The sequence below is a fragment of the Rhodnius prolixus genome, unplaced genomic scaffold (assembly GCF_049639745.1).
Source record: "Rhodnius prolixus isolate KJV_2025 unplaced genomic scaffold, Rpr scaffold_11, whole genome shotgun sequence".
Lineage (NCBI taxonomy): Eukaryota > Metazoa > Arthropoda > Insecta > Hemiptera > Reduviidae > Rhodnius > Rhodnius prolixus.
In genome coordinates this window covers 8183359-8196262 of record NW_027411625.1, presented here as the reverse complement: position 1 = coordinate 8196262, position 12904 = coordinate 8183359, and the positions used below count along the sequence as shown (strand labels likewise).

Sequence of the window (12904 nt, the reverse complement as noted above, 5' to 3'; positions counted from 1 at the left end):
AACTCACAAGCCACGCTAATAAACACACTGCTATCGACCAAACCTATTAGATCTTTCTTTATGTATGTTTGTGGTGCGTATGTTGTGGGTATGTGTATATTGTTTACACTGGCTAACGTGCAGGTGGATGTGAAAGAAGAGCGAGAGGACGAGGCCTACAAGCGGCTGGAGCGGAACGCCGTGCAGTTCTGGTCCCAAGATACTCTGCCATCTCTGCCATCCAAGGTAATCTCTTCAGTATAAATCCTCTATTCCATCTTCTCTTTTTGTTGCTACAGAGTAATGTGTGATGAATCGATGATTGGCCGCGTCACAGCATGCTGTTGACTTTCGGCCCTTCATCCAACTTTAGAGGTTGATTCATCAGGATTAAGTAGATCGCTATTAAATTTTTTGCTGCATATTACATAACGTAATGTGTAAGGTAGATTACGGTTTAATGTATGTGACAGTAAAAGAATGCTAATAAATATGATTTGTGAGACAAAGTACTGGATCAGAAATGGTTAATAGTGTAACCACCTAAATTTCTCTCGTCAAATTATCCATAGTTGTAGTACAGCCTTTTTTAAAGGGAAAGCGAATGCAGTACGACTTAAAAACTGAATACACTTCTCTAACTTTGTGAGCTTCTTCTGAGTCGGTTTCGATTCCTTCTGATCTTCTATTTTTCTAATCATTAGTAGTGCTCTACAAAGAAGCCTAACCTCTTTTTTTTATACGTTCTTTACAGTAGACATTTCCACCATCCTTTTTTCCTTTGCAGATTACACTGCTTTATAGCTCCGAATTCTGATCCCGTCCTCGCCTCTAGAGCCCTTGAGACCCGCATGAATTTCCTAGTAGTCGGGCTTACGAAAAGGTGAATAAAAGTTACCGTACAAAACTTAAAAAATTACGTTTATACTTCATCGTGTCCTACTTTTTCCAGTCCTCCTCAATGGGCATCTAGTACTGACGGAGGCAATGTACGATACTTTGGACTGTACCACTAGCATGGAATCCCCATACTAGAGATCCTTTTTTTCCCCTATTAATCGATTCGTTATCGCAAATTCCATTATTCTACCTCCGTACTATCTCAGGCAACCCTCAAAGACTGAATCACCGTTGCTCCCGCCATCAACTTAGTTCCAGTGCTCAATAAAATTTAATAATGCTAGGTAATACCTCCACTAGAAGATACATGTCAGCGAGACAGCACTAGTGGTTCTATATCACTAGGTGCTTTAATCCTGCAAGCACCTTCAGCTTTAGCAGCTGGTGTCTCCAGTAACTGACTGCATCTTCAAAATAAATAGATAAATTAAAAACTTTTAACCCAACGAAATTTTGTTATTAGGTATATATAATTTTCTATTAGAGTGTAAGTTCTTTTATTTTTACTGCAAATAGGTATACCTTATTTTCTCATAGAATGTAAGTTCTATTATTTTTACGTTTGATTTTATCTGTAGTAGCACGCATTCTTATTGTATCCCTGACCAGTTTCGAACTTTCATTCATCATCAGAGGTAGTTTAATCTGTTTGATGTAGAGATTTCATCTTCACTTAGGTTTCCGCCTCGCACTTCAATCGCTCATTCATCAAGTTATTAAGAAAAGTAGTTATATTTTAGTGAGGTGTATAAATGATAACATTTTCAATTAAAAAAAAAAATCCGTTTTTTACTAATACCATTGCATTTTTAAAAAATAAAATGTTGCTTTATTGCTGACTACTTTGAAACCAACAGTAGTTTTTTTGGCCCTGGAGGATTGGTTAGGAGAAAATTAAAATGTTATTTTGGCCCACGTTTCGATTGTTTATTCAATCATATTCATGAAACTTTTTGTACCCTTGAAAATATCACCATTAATTTTACAAATGTGCTTTTCATATGGATTTTTAAGGAAATTTGGCAAGTACGCTTTGGAGGTCTGTTGAAATGAAAGTTTATGTGCCACTATCCTACATCTCTCTTTTACTTTTTCCTTGGTGTGGAGATTGCAGCTTACTGTTATGGATATGATTTAAATCCTTGCTACTTATATAACATGTTATTAGTAACATTTCAAAAACTATTATAAACATAACATACAATTATAATTTATCACATATTTCACAATTTAATTTGTAAATTGTCACATTCTTAGCAACTATTTTCTACCATCACATACTTCGTAACTTTTGTTGCCTCATATAATCAAAAACCGAATTGTATGCGCCAGAAACTTAAGGTGGATGTTGCTTTCTCTACACAAACCTGATAAACCAATCTAATGATGATAGTTGAAATCCAAAACCGAAATAGAGAAAACAAACATGTTTTTAAGATAATAGATATTTTCTGCATTGTGCATCCAACCATGTTTTCTGCTGTCTGTTAAGGGCTTGGCCACAGTCATACTACTAAGGCCTGCTGCTGCGTGCGGATCCATTTGAGGCTAATTTGAAAACTGTTATAAAGCAATAAATCACGCTATATTTTATTCAGTATTCCTCTAATCTAGTTGGACACAAAGCCCGCCTGAAAAAAGAAGCCGATGTGAGATGCCTAGGCTCTTTTCTGTTTTGCAGAAGAAGCGTAGCAGCTCCTAACTCTGCAGCCTTTTTTTTTTATTATCACCTGAAGTTAGCACTAGGAGCCTGTCCAGACTCTGACGGTGACCGGATAATGTTCTTCTGCTACATACCTAGCAGTTATTATTTTCTAATCGTATGAAGAGAAAACGGTTGTCATTACTCCATGAAAACTAGTCTTTACAGAAATACCGCTTCATCTAAGCAAGACGTAAGAAATTGCTTCGCTTGAGGTAAAATTCGGAAAGTACAGACTTCATTAGATGCACTGAACATTACTGGGCTGCTGGCATTGTGCTTGTAGTTGATCACAGCGGATATTAATATAATGAGTGAAGGTGTTAATAGACCACTTATGCCCTTCCTTTTGTTATAAAAGAGAAGATGCAAACCAGAACTCCTGCCCGGTTGATGTGGAGTAATTTCGTCAGTCGGAACATCAGCATATCCAGTTAAAAGAAACCCTTAGAAACTTCCACAGTTACCAAGTCTCGAGCAGGTTTTAGAAGAGAATTAAAACAGGAGTGGTTGCTACTCTTAGCATTATTGTGAAAGCTTAAGAGTATCTGATACTAGCCGTCTTATTAGCTGATAATCTTTCTCGATTCAACGTCCAATCAGAGATTCTTGCAAGATCACTAAAGACTTGTCCGATTGAACACAACCATAATTTTTTTGAACATCTCAAAGACTCGGGTTGCATGAACGGGTTACATTAGAACACTACAGTTCGCATTAACTGGAGTTAAGTGATAGTTCTGAGCCTCACTTGGGTTTGCTTCGTCTTTGTACCCAACTTACTGCCCTTCCTAAATTAACTGTTTTTTGTTGAATTAAAACCCAGTTTTTCATTCACTGTTTTTGCGCAACTGAGATCTTTGCTTTAATCTGATTGTTTAGTAAGACTTAGACATTGCCCTATTAACAGAATTTTAATTTGGCTGAGAATGCGATTGCATTGGATTAAGTGGTCAACTAGCAAAACAAAAAAAACAGACCTCAACTTCAAATGGACAATACACTTATATATATACACACACAGCGAGAGAGAGGATCGTCTTCGAGTAGTTTTTGAACGATACCAAATAAAACGAATATTTACTTAGTGTGGCACGCGTGTCGAAACATTTGCTGTAAAGTATTTTGTCTGCCGGACTATATAAAGATGGTTAGGGAAATTTCGTGCGAAGAAGACTAACTCGGAAAAATTCCTACATTGATAGACCAGCGACTTACAAACGAAGTTTCAGAACTTTACTCAGGTAGTAAAAAAACCGACCCACTGAAATCTTTGCGAGTGCTTGCATGTGGAATGCGGTGATACCTAATGCCCATCATAAGTTACACTTATCATCTCGGTTTTATCTTCAAGCGTGCCTTTAATCTCTCCGAGAAGAACTTAGCAGTTCTAGTATATTATTTGGTGTTCGTAATGACGTATGGTAAGAGCTTTTAAAACTATCGGGCAGCAAGTCCGATTTTGGTATTTGTCCGATGCTCTGATACTCTGTTATGTCGGCCCAAGAGTAGAACACAGATGGAACTCTCACTTGCTCTTTTCTTCACAAAGAAACATGATTAGGGAATACAAACTAATTGAGATCATGAATGGTCAGGTGGACCAGAGGACATGTTCGCCAGGTTCGAGCAGAGCGGCCAGCCTATCTGTGTCTAAGACATTGCTCACTGTGTCGCATCTAATTGTTAAAAACGATGTAACTCCAATACCGAACTTAGTGATCAAGAGAACTAACACAGCGTACATGTCTTATTTGAAGAATGTCACCGCTAAACAAGACAATTTCTTAGCCTATTTACGTAAGACTGAAAAATATAAATTAAATAATAATGGTTTTACCGCAAAAACTAGAAGTATTGATGACATTTCAGTGAAAGGCAATCAACAGAACGCAACAACGCAGGTGAGCTCATAGAATCGATTAAACAAACCAAAACCTAGTTATGCGAATAAGTGTATTTTTATTTTATTTTTCACGAGGGTCGGCGGGAAGTAATGGCTCTTATTTGGCTGGGAGACATAAGATACCTGCCTCATTGATCTCAGGATCCACAGCATTTAACTTTGCACACTTTGATAAGAAAAGTGTTCAGTGCATCATGCTGCTTGTCCAACTACATATATTTTGAAATTCCTCTTGAACCAGAATGCAGTCCAGATTTAGTTTTCTCTAGAAAAAACTGTTAACTGATGGAATGGAAAGAACCTGGCCAGTACGCTTCAAACGAGGTTCTATTTCAGCAAAGAACCTATTAGCTTAGTATAACATCCTTTCTATATTCAATAATGCCAAGCGCCACATTTCCCTCTATCTTGTCTAACCCTTTCAATATTGTGCAGATCTACATCTTTGTCTGGTAGAGATGACTACTATAGCGCAGCACGCCGAACTATCTACCTATTATGAAATCCCAACAAAAACACAAATGGGTAATTCTTTATGCATAGTTAGGGTTTAGCCAACCCCAACTCGCCGCCACACACATTCAAAAACTATTTACATGATATGAAGATGATGTCATTCTCGGAAGCCACAACAGAACTTTAAGGTGGCAGTGAATAGCCTCTCTATAACCTGCAAGTCACATGTCATAGATTACTGTGCCCGTCTTGCTAATAGCAACTCATGTGAATTCTTTTTGGTCTTATGTAAGCTGGGAAATCGGTAACGAGTTTAGCTTGTTGGAAGCTTGTGAATAGTGACCAAGTTTCTTTCAAGTATCTGACTAATGCTGAAACTATGCAGCTAACTCTCCATAGTGCACAGATATTAGTGAACTCCTTTATTCTGATCACCACATGTCAGATCAACCTCAACTAATGATTTCTTTAACTTTGTTAGATTTAATAGAGGGTATTTTGTGTTATATTTTTTTTATACATGTTGTAGTACAGTAATGAATAAGGTTTGAAAGTTTAGTTACTGAGAATGATAAAGTTGCAGCCTGGCGATGTCAGGCAACCAAGAAGTGGTCCTCGCGACGCTTTAGGTCTCTCACTCGATCACGTGGACTCTGCGCCATTACTTCCACAACCGTCCTTCTTCATTATTATATTCATTATTTCAACAAAACAACCCACCCTACACTATGCATGCTTAATTAATACAAATTTTCTATGCACACTAGTTTGGTTTAAAACAAAGATGTAGTATTTTTTTAATGTTAATAAATTTCATGCTAAAATATTGAGTTTGATTCGCTATGTTGAGTTGCGTGTGTGGGTTTTGCATCTGTCACAGCTTGCAAATATACGGGTATTATCTATGGATCGATGGGACGAGCATTTGGGCCAAGAAAAGTGGTCTGGATAAATACCCTTGGACAGTGGTGGTGAGGCTCAACTTGACGAAAACTTAATGATCTGCTTTTTTGCACATTCCTTCAAACACCACTTGCTTTTTCTACTCAGAAATCTAGGTAGCAGAAGTAAAGTAGCTAGGTTAAATAATGAAATCAATTTAGGATTTTTATCCATTTATGTGTGAGCAGTTGCGGACTTATTGCTCAAGATAAGATCTCAGTTTGGATGAGTTCAATGAGTCTACAAGTCCGGGATGTGCAGAGTTGCCTCTCTGATAGTTCTCATACCCACTGCTGGTTAAGGTGGAGGCACAATCGATGCAACATTTAAGCATCTACTAAGAAGTAATCTCCCATGTCTCCAAACACTTGCACAACTTCAATTTATTGTATAAATGATGTAAATTTTAATTTACATTTTCTGTTAGTTTTATAGAAATGTAATTGTGCATGTATCGGAGCTTTTCATATTTGATTATCGTTAGACTTTCGGCTCATTATCGTCCTGATTCTGGTTTTAACAGTTAACTGTTTTTACAGTCTAATGAAGTTGGTTCTACATTAACTGAACTGCATGACACATACCAATTCATTAATGGAATAAAATTGGGCGGAATAAGCTTCTAGCATGAATCTAGTAATTCATTCCCTCTGAAGAGAATTCCGAGCTCCTTTCAAAAGAATTTAAGAATTACTCAAATTGTTCTTTACGCGCACATTCATTGAATTAGTCCGTCGTACAGTTAAACGAATGTTGATCGGAAATAGTGCTATTATTTTTTATACTCCACCCGATTAGCGGCTCATTGAATGAATCAACCTCACTATTGCCTGCGTTAAGAACAACCTTTCCTGTTTTGCCCAACATTTTCCGATTGTCCGAACATTGATCATTACTGCCGCTTAGAATCCATTTCACAATTATAAATATTAAGTATCAATTCTGTTGCTTCAATAAGGATTGAGCAAATTAGGTTTTTTGTTTGTTTTTTTCGTTACGAGGAATATGTGATTACAGTATATTCAACAATAGCAAACCTCGGTTTTCTTTTCTTGTTTTCTGGCTGCGGCATTGTGCTACTTGCATTCGTATCAAGAAACCACTTTTGTTGTGAAATTTTTTTTCGAGTAATTTAACTTTTCAAAAGTGGGTGTTGTAATTTAGGAACTAGGTCAGATAGTGAAACAAACGATATCAATTTTAGATGAAAATAAGGTAGATTAGACAAACTCCAAGATTGGAGCTTTCGGGTTTGAAGTTGGACATGAACAATATGAGACTGTTCCAGCACCCAGTTATATGTTTGCGTATTGATGCCACAAAAGAGCTGCCAGGTGAATTAAAAAGTGTCATAAAAAAGTATTTTTTTCTAAGCAGTTGGCGCATGATAGGTTAGAATTGTTGGCATTTCCATGTCGGGTCAAGCTCATGTCGTTGTGTACCTGCTGACAGCTAGCTCTTGCCATCACGCTCCACTTCTGTGACGTTACTGTTTAGCACTATTTTACTTATGAGCAAATTTTCTCAAGTACTTTGTAGTTCTGAATGTACAATTACTTGACAGTATGTGACCCTGATATCCCAAACATATATTTTTTGTTTGTTGCAGGATTGTAATAGAGATGATAGTAATGATGAGAAAGTAGATGTAGAAATACATCACTGTTTATTGTGTGGGCAAAGCTATCTGTCCAAAGAGGAGATGTTTAGACATGATCGCTCGGCCGGACACCGCAGATTGGAGTTGGTGCAGCGTCGAGCTCACCACCGGGCCTACCAAAGAGCGACCGGATCCTACGACCCTACTGTACCAACTTTGACGCCTAAGGATCACGAATTTCTGGTACATTTACCGCATGTACCAGGTTTTCGAAACTACTACCACCATTCAAGTCATTTCACTGACCTCGATTGAGTGCCAACTAGTTTTTCCTTTTGTATTTACTTTTATATACTGTCAGATTTACTTTGTTTTAAATCACTTGCATAAAAAAAATAAAATAAAACGTGAAACAGACCTGCCAATCTCTGCCTAACAGCCACCTTATGGGCCTTTACAATTGATTTTGGCTACTCTCTGCTCTTCTCTTGTTTGCAATAATATCTTTCAAAAGTTCTTTAAATACTAACCATCAAAAACAAAATAAACTGAAATGATTATTAAAGAAGGATTGCTGTGTTTAGAAGAAGGGATGGTAGACAGCTGCGTGCATTTACTTCCCGAGTCAAAATGGATCACTAAAACTGGCACTGCTGGTCACAAAGTAGAATAGAATTGTAAACTCTCTTGTGACGTCAATGGATCGGCGATTTAAATACAAAATCAAACAAACAAATGAAAAAGAAATCAAAAGAAAAAAGCGGTTGAATCTCATGTAAATACTAGTGGTTTTTTGTTTATGCAAGTGGTTTGTTTGCTTGCGTTGTTTACTTTCATTAGACAATATCCTATCATGTAAATACGTTTAAAATTATTATTATTATATTTTAATTTATTTTATTTAGCTCGGCCATAAAGTAACATGACTTTCACAACTTTACCAGAATCAAATTTAGAGAAGATAAGTTTTATTTAATAGTGTCCGACTCCTTAGCTGCTGTTCCATTGCTGCTTCACATATAACTCAGTGGAACAGGATAAATAATTGGCAAGTGGCCGAGCGAATGTATAAACGGGTAGGTTTGTTTTGGTGATATGTTCTGTTGTCTCTGAAGTGTGTTCACACAGCTGCTTGTAATACTGTAATTCGGCTGTAATTGCCTTCTATATGAGCAAAGCAGTGCATTGAAGACCAGGTGCCGTTCAGTGGTAGCATCTCTCTTGTAAGTTCCAGTTTACATCAGCCTTGATTGATAGAGAAAGTCACAATATTAAGTTGTCATTAGCACCGCGGTACAAAATCCCCGCGATGGTGTTTTTTTTGGTGTTGCTTAATAAAATGTGCTTTCCGCTAGGTTTATCCCAGCTGCAAACAAATGCCAAGCAACTCACAAAACAGAAGACGAGTACAGCTTTACAGCACTAGGCATCAACTAGAAAAGCACACTACTTCTGACGTCTGAAAGTTGTGTAAACTTATATCAAATTTTATATTGAATTAAACAAATATACCTTGCCATGAGCCTGGTTACTGCTAATACATCCATAGGTTCTCTCGGATTGTGATTGTGCACTTTGGTGAAGGTGCTCATTCAAATCGCTTCCCATTTTTTGGCCAACACTTAAAAAGAAATAAAAGTTTTTTGAAAAAAAAAAGCCAAGTTGTGGCGCCAGTTTATCGATGATTACGGATCCTTTTTTTGCCAGTTTTGTTCCTCTTTGTTGAATCAGATTGCACTTGGTGCCAACCATCTTCTGTATATTTCCCAAAATTTACCTCAGACCTGCGATTTCTCCCAAAATTTACAATTACCTTTCACACAATGTTTGTATAATGCAATACAAAATCGTAGTGCACTTGAAAAAATTATAGTTAGAATTTTACTAAACCTGATCGGCACCGACTTCTTTGGCGTACTCTATAGAGGGTATTAGTAAGTGCTTGTAGGCTGGCACTATCATTGACTGCCAGCAAACTATAACTGTTCTGTGTGAAGACACCTTTTTCTAAAATTATTGTTCCTCATGAAATTTAATTAAGGCAAATTCAATTTTGCTAGCGAAGGAGAATGTCAGGTGACACGCCACCAATAGGTTGCAGGAAACAGTTGGACGGTGTGTTCACCAGATGTATTCATAGTGTTTGTAATTATAGTTTAAATTTGTGTATTTTATGAATGTATTAGGAATAACTACCATTGAATAATTGATTACCAGAGTGTTCTATCAAAGAATTGCTCTCTAAAAACGTTTTATTTTAACATACCGGGTTTAGATGCCAGGTTTGAAACTATATTCGCAGTACCTACTTAAGATCGAGTTCACCTGACCATTTTATAAAGAAATATATAAAGATTATTTTTTTAACAAATAACTATAAAAAAAATAAAAATAATACTTTTTTAAAATTAAAACATTCCTCTGACCAAAGTATCGAGAGTATTAATGGTTAGACAGTTTTTAGGTTGGCCACTCTTTACTGGCTATGATTATGTGTTCAGTGTAGGCGAACCTAACATATATATAGCAAGACCTGGTTTGTATGCAAGGTCGCTGAGTTCTCTTTCAAAACAGAAACCTACTGTACTTCAACTTTCTTAGTCTATTAAGCTCCTTTTCCTAGCCAGTTAACCGCAACCAGCCTGCCATGCAGTAATCTTAACAAATCCACCACCAGTCAGCTTGGTTTATTTCGATTGTTCTGCCCCTATAGTTTCGGTTTGAGGAGCCGAAATTTATGGATTAATCGATCAGTTGCTGATAGGTGCTGAAAGCTAGTTTGTTCGCCAAATCTTTTTTTTTTCTTAGATTTCGTTTACACTCTGTAGTAGTAAAAGAAATACTCCATATTATAAGAAATATAACTTAAAAATCTGCATTTTTAAGCAAAATTGTGGCATTGTGTATGGGTAACCATTCCTAGAATTGGTCTAGATCTTTGTAACCATATTCTCATTTCAGCTTGGAGATTTTAAGATGCTCCTGTGATATTAATAAACTAACTGGCAGTTGAAAGGAAAAGTTGAGATCAGTTTTCTGATCAAATTAATTCATGGATTTTAAAGATGGTTATTGTGCTGGAACAGGCAGGCTAGTTGAGTGAAGTGAGGCCCCACTCGCATGTCCAGCTGCAGCTATTCTTTGTTGAATGTACAGTGAGCAACACACCAGATATCTCTGATCTTAAAGATTTCTATTTGATGCTCTTTGTGTGGTCAACCTAACCTAACAGTAGTATATCGCTATGTAGATAAATGTGTAATATAAATTTAATACAATATATCATTACCAAAATAAAATAAAATAATAAATTTTAGAAACTAAACAAATATTTTTATAAAATTATATGAAATTTTTACAATAATTTCTTTTTACCCGGGACTTTAATTTCTATCAGTTCATTCAGAGGAAAATTGTGTGGAAGTCTCAGTCACGTCACGTCTCTTTTGTAATGAATTCACAATCAGGTAGAATTGTGTTTAGACTAGATGAACGGCCCATGATGTTATTGATGATGAGACAGATTTTTTGTTGTATTTGGATCTGTGATTCCGTGACAGTTCAGTTAGTCAGTTGACGCTGGTATGTTCTACATCAGAGACTCTGCTGAGCTGTTTTCAAGAATGTGCAGAACTTAAAGTGTATGCCCAGCTCAGATTTTACAGGCTTCGGCTTATCCACCTCCAAAATGTTTTTATGGACTTTCCTATTAGAAAGTTGTTTCTATGGGAAAATGTAGAGGTTGAATGTGCGCAGACCTCACTGTTGGGTTTGGCTATCAGTGGTTCGGGTGAAATTCGCGATACACATGCAAATCAGACGAAAGTTTGCCATGTAGGAGGCAGAGTACTAAAAGTTGTATTGAGCGCCTCAACATCCCATAAAACTGGTGGCGCTCAGTTTGTTGCTGAGCTGTTGACAGGTAGCGAGCAGCGACATGGAGTAGTACTTAATAATCTGTTTGAAGTGATAGAATTTAGAACTAAATAAATAAAAATTTGAATAACAAATGAGATATTTTATCAAACTAAATGAATTGTAAGTGTATAGATTTAAGTAGAGATTTTGGTTACCAAAAACAAATTTATTAAAAATTAAATAGTAAATATTTTCAATAAAGTTAAATATATATATAAATATTATTAAAATATTAAGAAAATAGAGTTTATTGATTTTCCAAATCAAGTATGTGTCGGTTATTTTTATTTGAATATATATTATCTATTTAATATAAAATATTGATTGTTTAAATATTTAAATATTTTAATAAAAGTTGGCGTTCTTCAAACACAAGTTTGAATAAATCTTCTTGGAAGGTTCCATCACATTGTTTCTCTCATTCACAACACTGATTACATTCTACAGATACCACAAGTTTATACTCAAATACATAATAAAATGTAATTAGTTGGTACATCAGTTTTGCACTTAAGACTGGCTTGCATTCTATTGGTTACAATATTGATTTGGTATTTTGAAGGAATATTAAAATCTTGTCTTAAGAATAACACCCATATGGGGTAGTAAGAGTAGCATTGGTTGATTTGACAAAGCAGGTTTAGGATGGATGGCAGGTAATAGAGTTTTGGAGGGGCTCTTACTTAAAAATAATTTTGTAAAGTTAATTGGAATCTAGTCAGTTTTGTGTATGAATTTAGTGAATCTGCCCAGTATTGCGTGCAATATGATAGTCCAGTAAAAGCTGAAGAAGCGCTTGAACTAAGATAAGCAGAAGTTGAGGTTGATTAGTTATTGTGAAGATGGGAGGTAGCTTGCATTTTGGTGCACACAGCCCAAGATATCAGTGGCTGCTGTATTGAACGTGCACATTTGTTGTAAATAAAGAGAATGCAGGGGAAAGAACAAGGATACTGGGTTGGAACTATTAGGTTAACATCTCCAATAACAGTTGGTTTCTACAATTACAGATTATAAACATGTGTGGTAAAGGTAGAATGTGGTCAAGGTCTCTCAATCCTCAATCGACTGATTGAGAAAACAGAATGTACTGTGGACCAAAGTTTCTTCTGCAGAAAGTAAACATTCCTCCCAAAATTTAATGTACTTATTGAACTTAAAAATACGCTCAAAATAAAGAAGAAAAAATTTAAAATATAAATTGTAAGTGTTCAAGACTTTTGTTTTATTTCAGTTTTGAAGCTACCCTGTATAAAAATAATATGTAACTGTAGTAATAAGTATGGGTAAACGCTGTGGATACTGCAAGTAGTTGGAACAAGGTGCTTGTTTCTATCAATACTTGATAGTATCTGGAACTGTGCTGTCAGTAGAAGAGCTTTTTTGTTTTCTTCTGATCCAACATTCCAACTCTCCTTTGTGAACATGTCCAAACATGTCTATTTTTTTGGGAATTTCAAAATAAATTTTGATCGTAAAAAACAAATCTTCCAATGTTAGT

The 12904-nt window shown here is 36.1% G+C and overlaps 1 protein-coding gene across 15 annotated transcripts in view; it reads left to right on the top strand.

Annotated features, from left to right (window-relative positions):
• Positions 1 to 8014, top strand: part of LOC141459173 (uncharacterized) — a 28928-nt gene extending 20914 nt beyond the window's left edge. For 11 of the 15 annotated variants that reach the window (XM_074137917.1, XM_074137920.1, XM_074137919.1 and 8 more), the window contains 3 exons: positions 124 to 225; positions 4180 to 4485; positions 7495 to 8014. In XM_074137917.1, the coding sequence (XP_073994018.1) occupies positions 124 to 225; positions 4180 to 4485; positions 7495 to 7800 (714 nt within the window). In that variant the 3' untranslated portion in view covers positions 7801 to 8014. The remainder of the gene's footprint in view (positions 1 to 123; positions 226 to 4179; positions 4486 to 7494) is intronic. The other 4 variants (XM_074137929.1, XM_074137925.1, XM_074137924.1 and 1 more) reach the window with 2 other exon arrangements.
• Positions 8015 to 12904: the final 4890 nt, after the last annotated feature.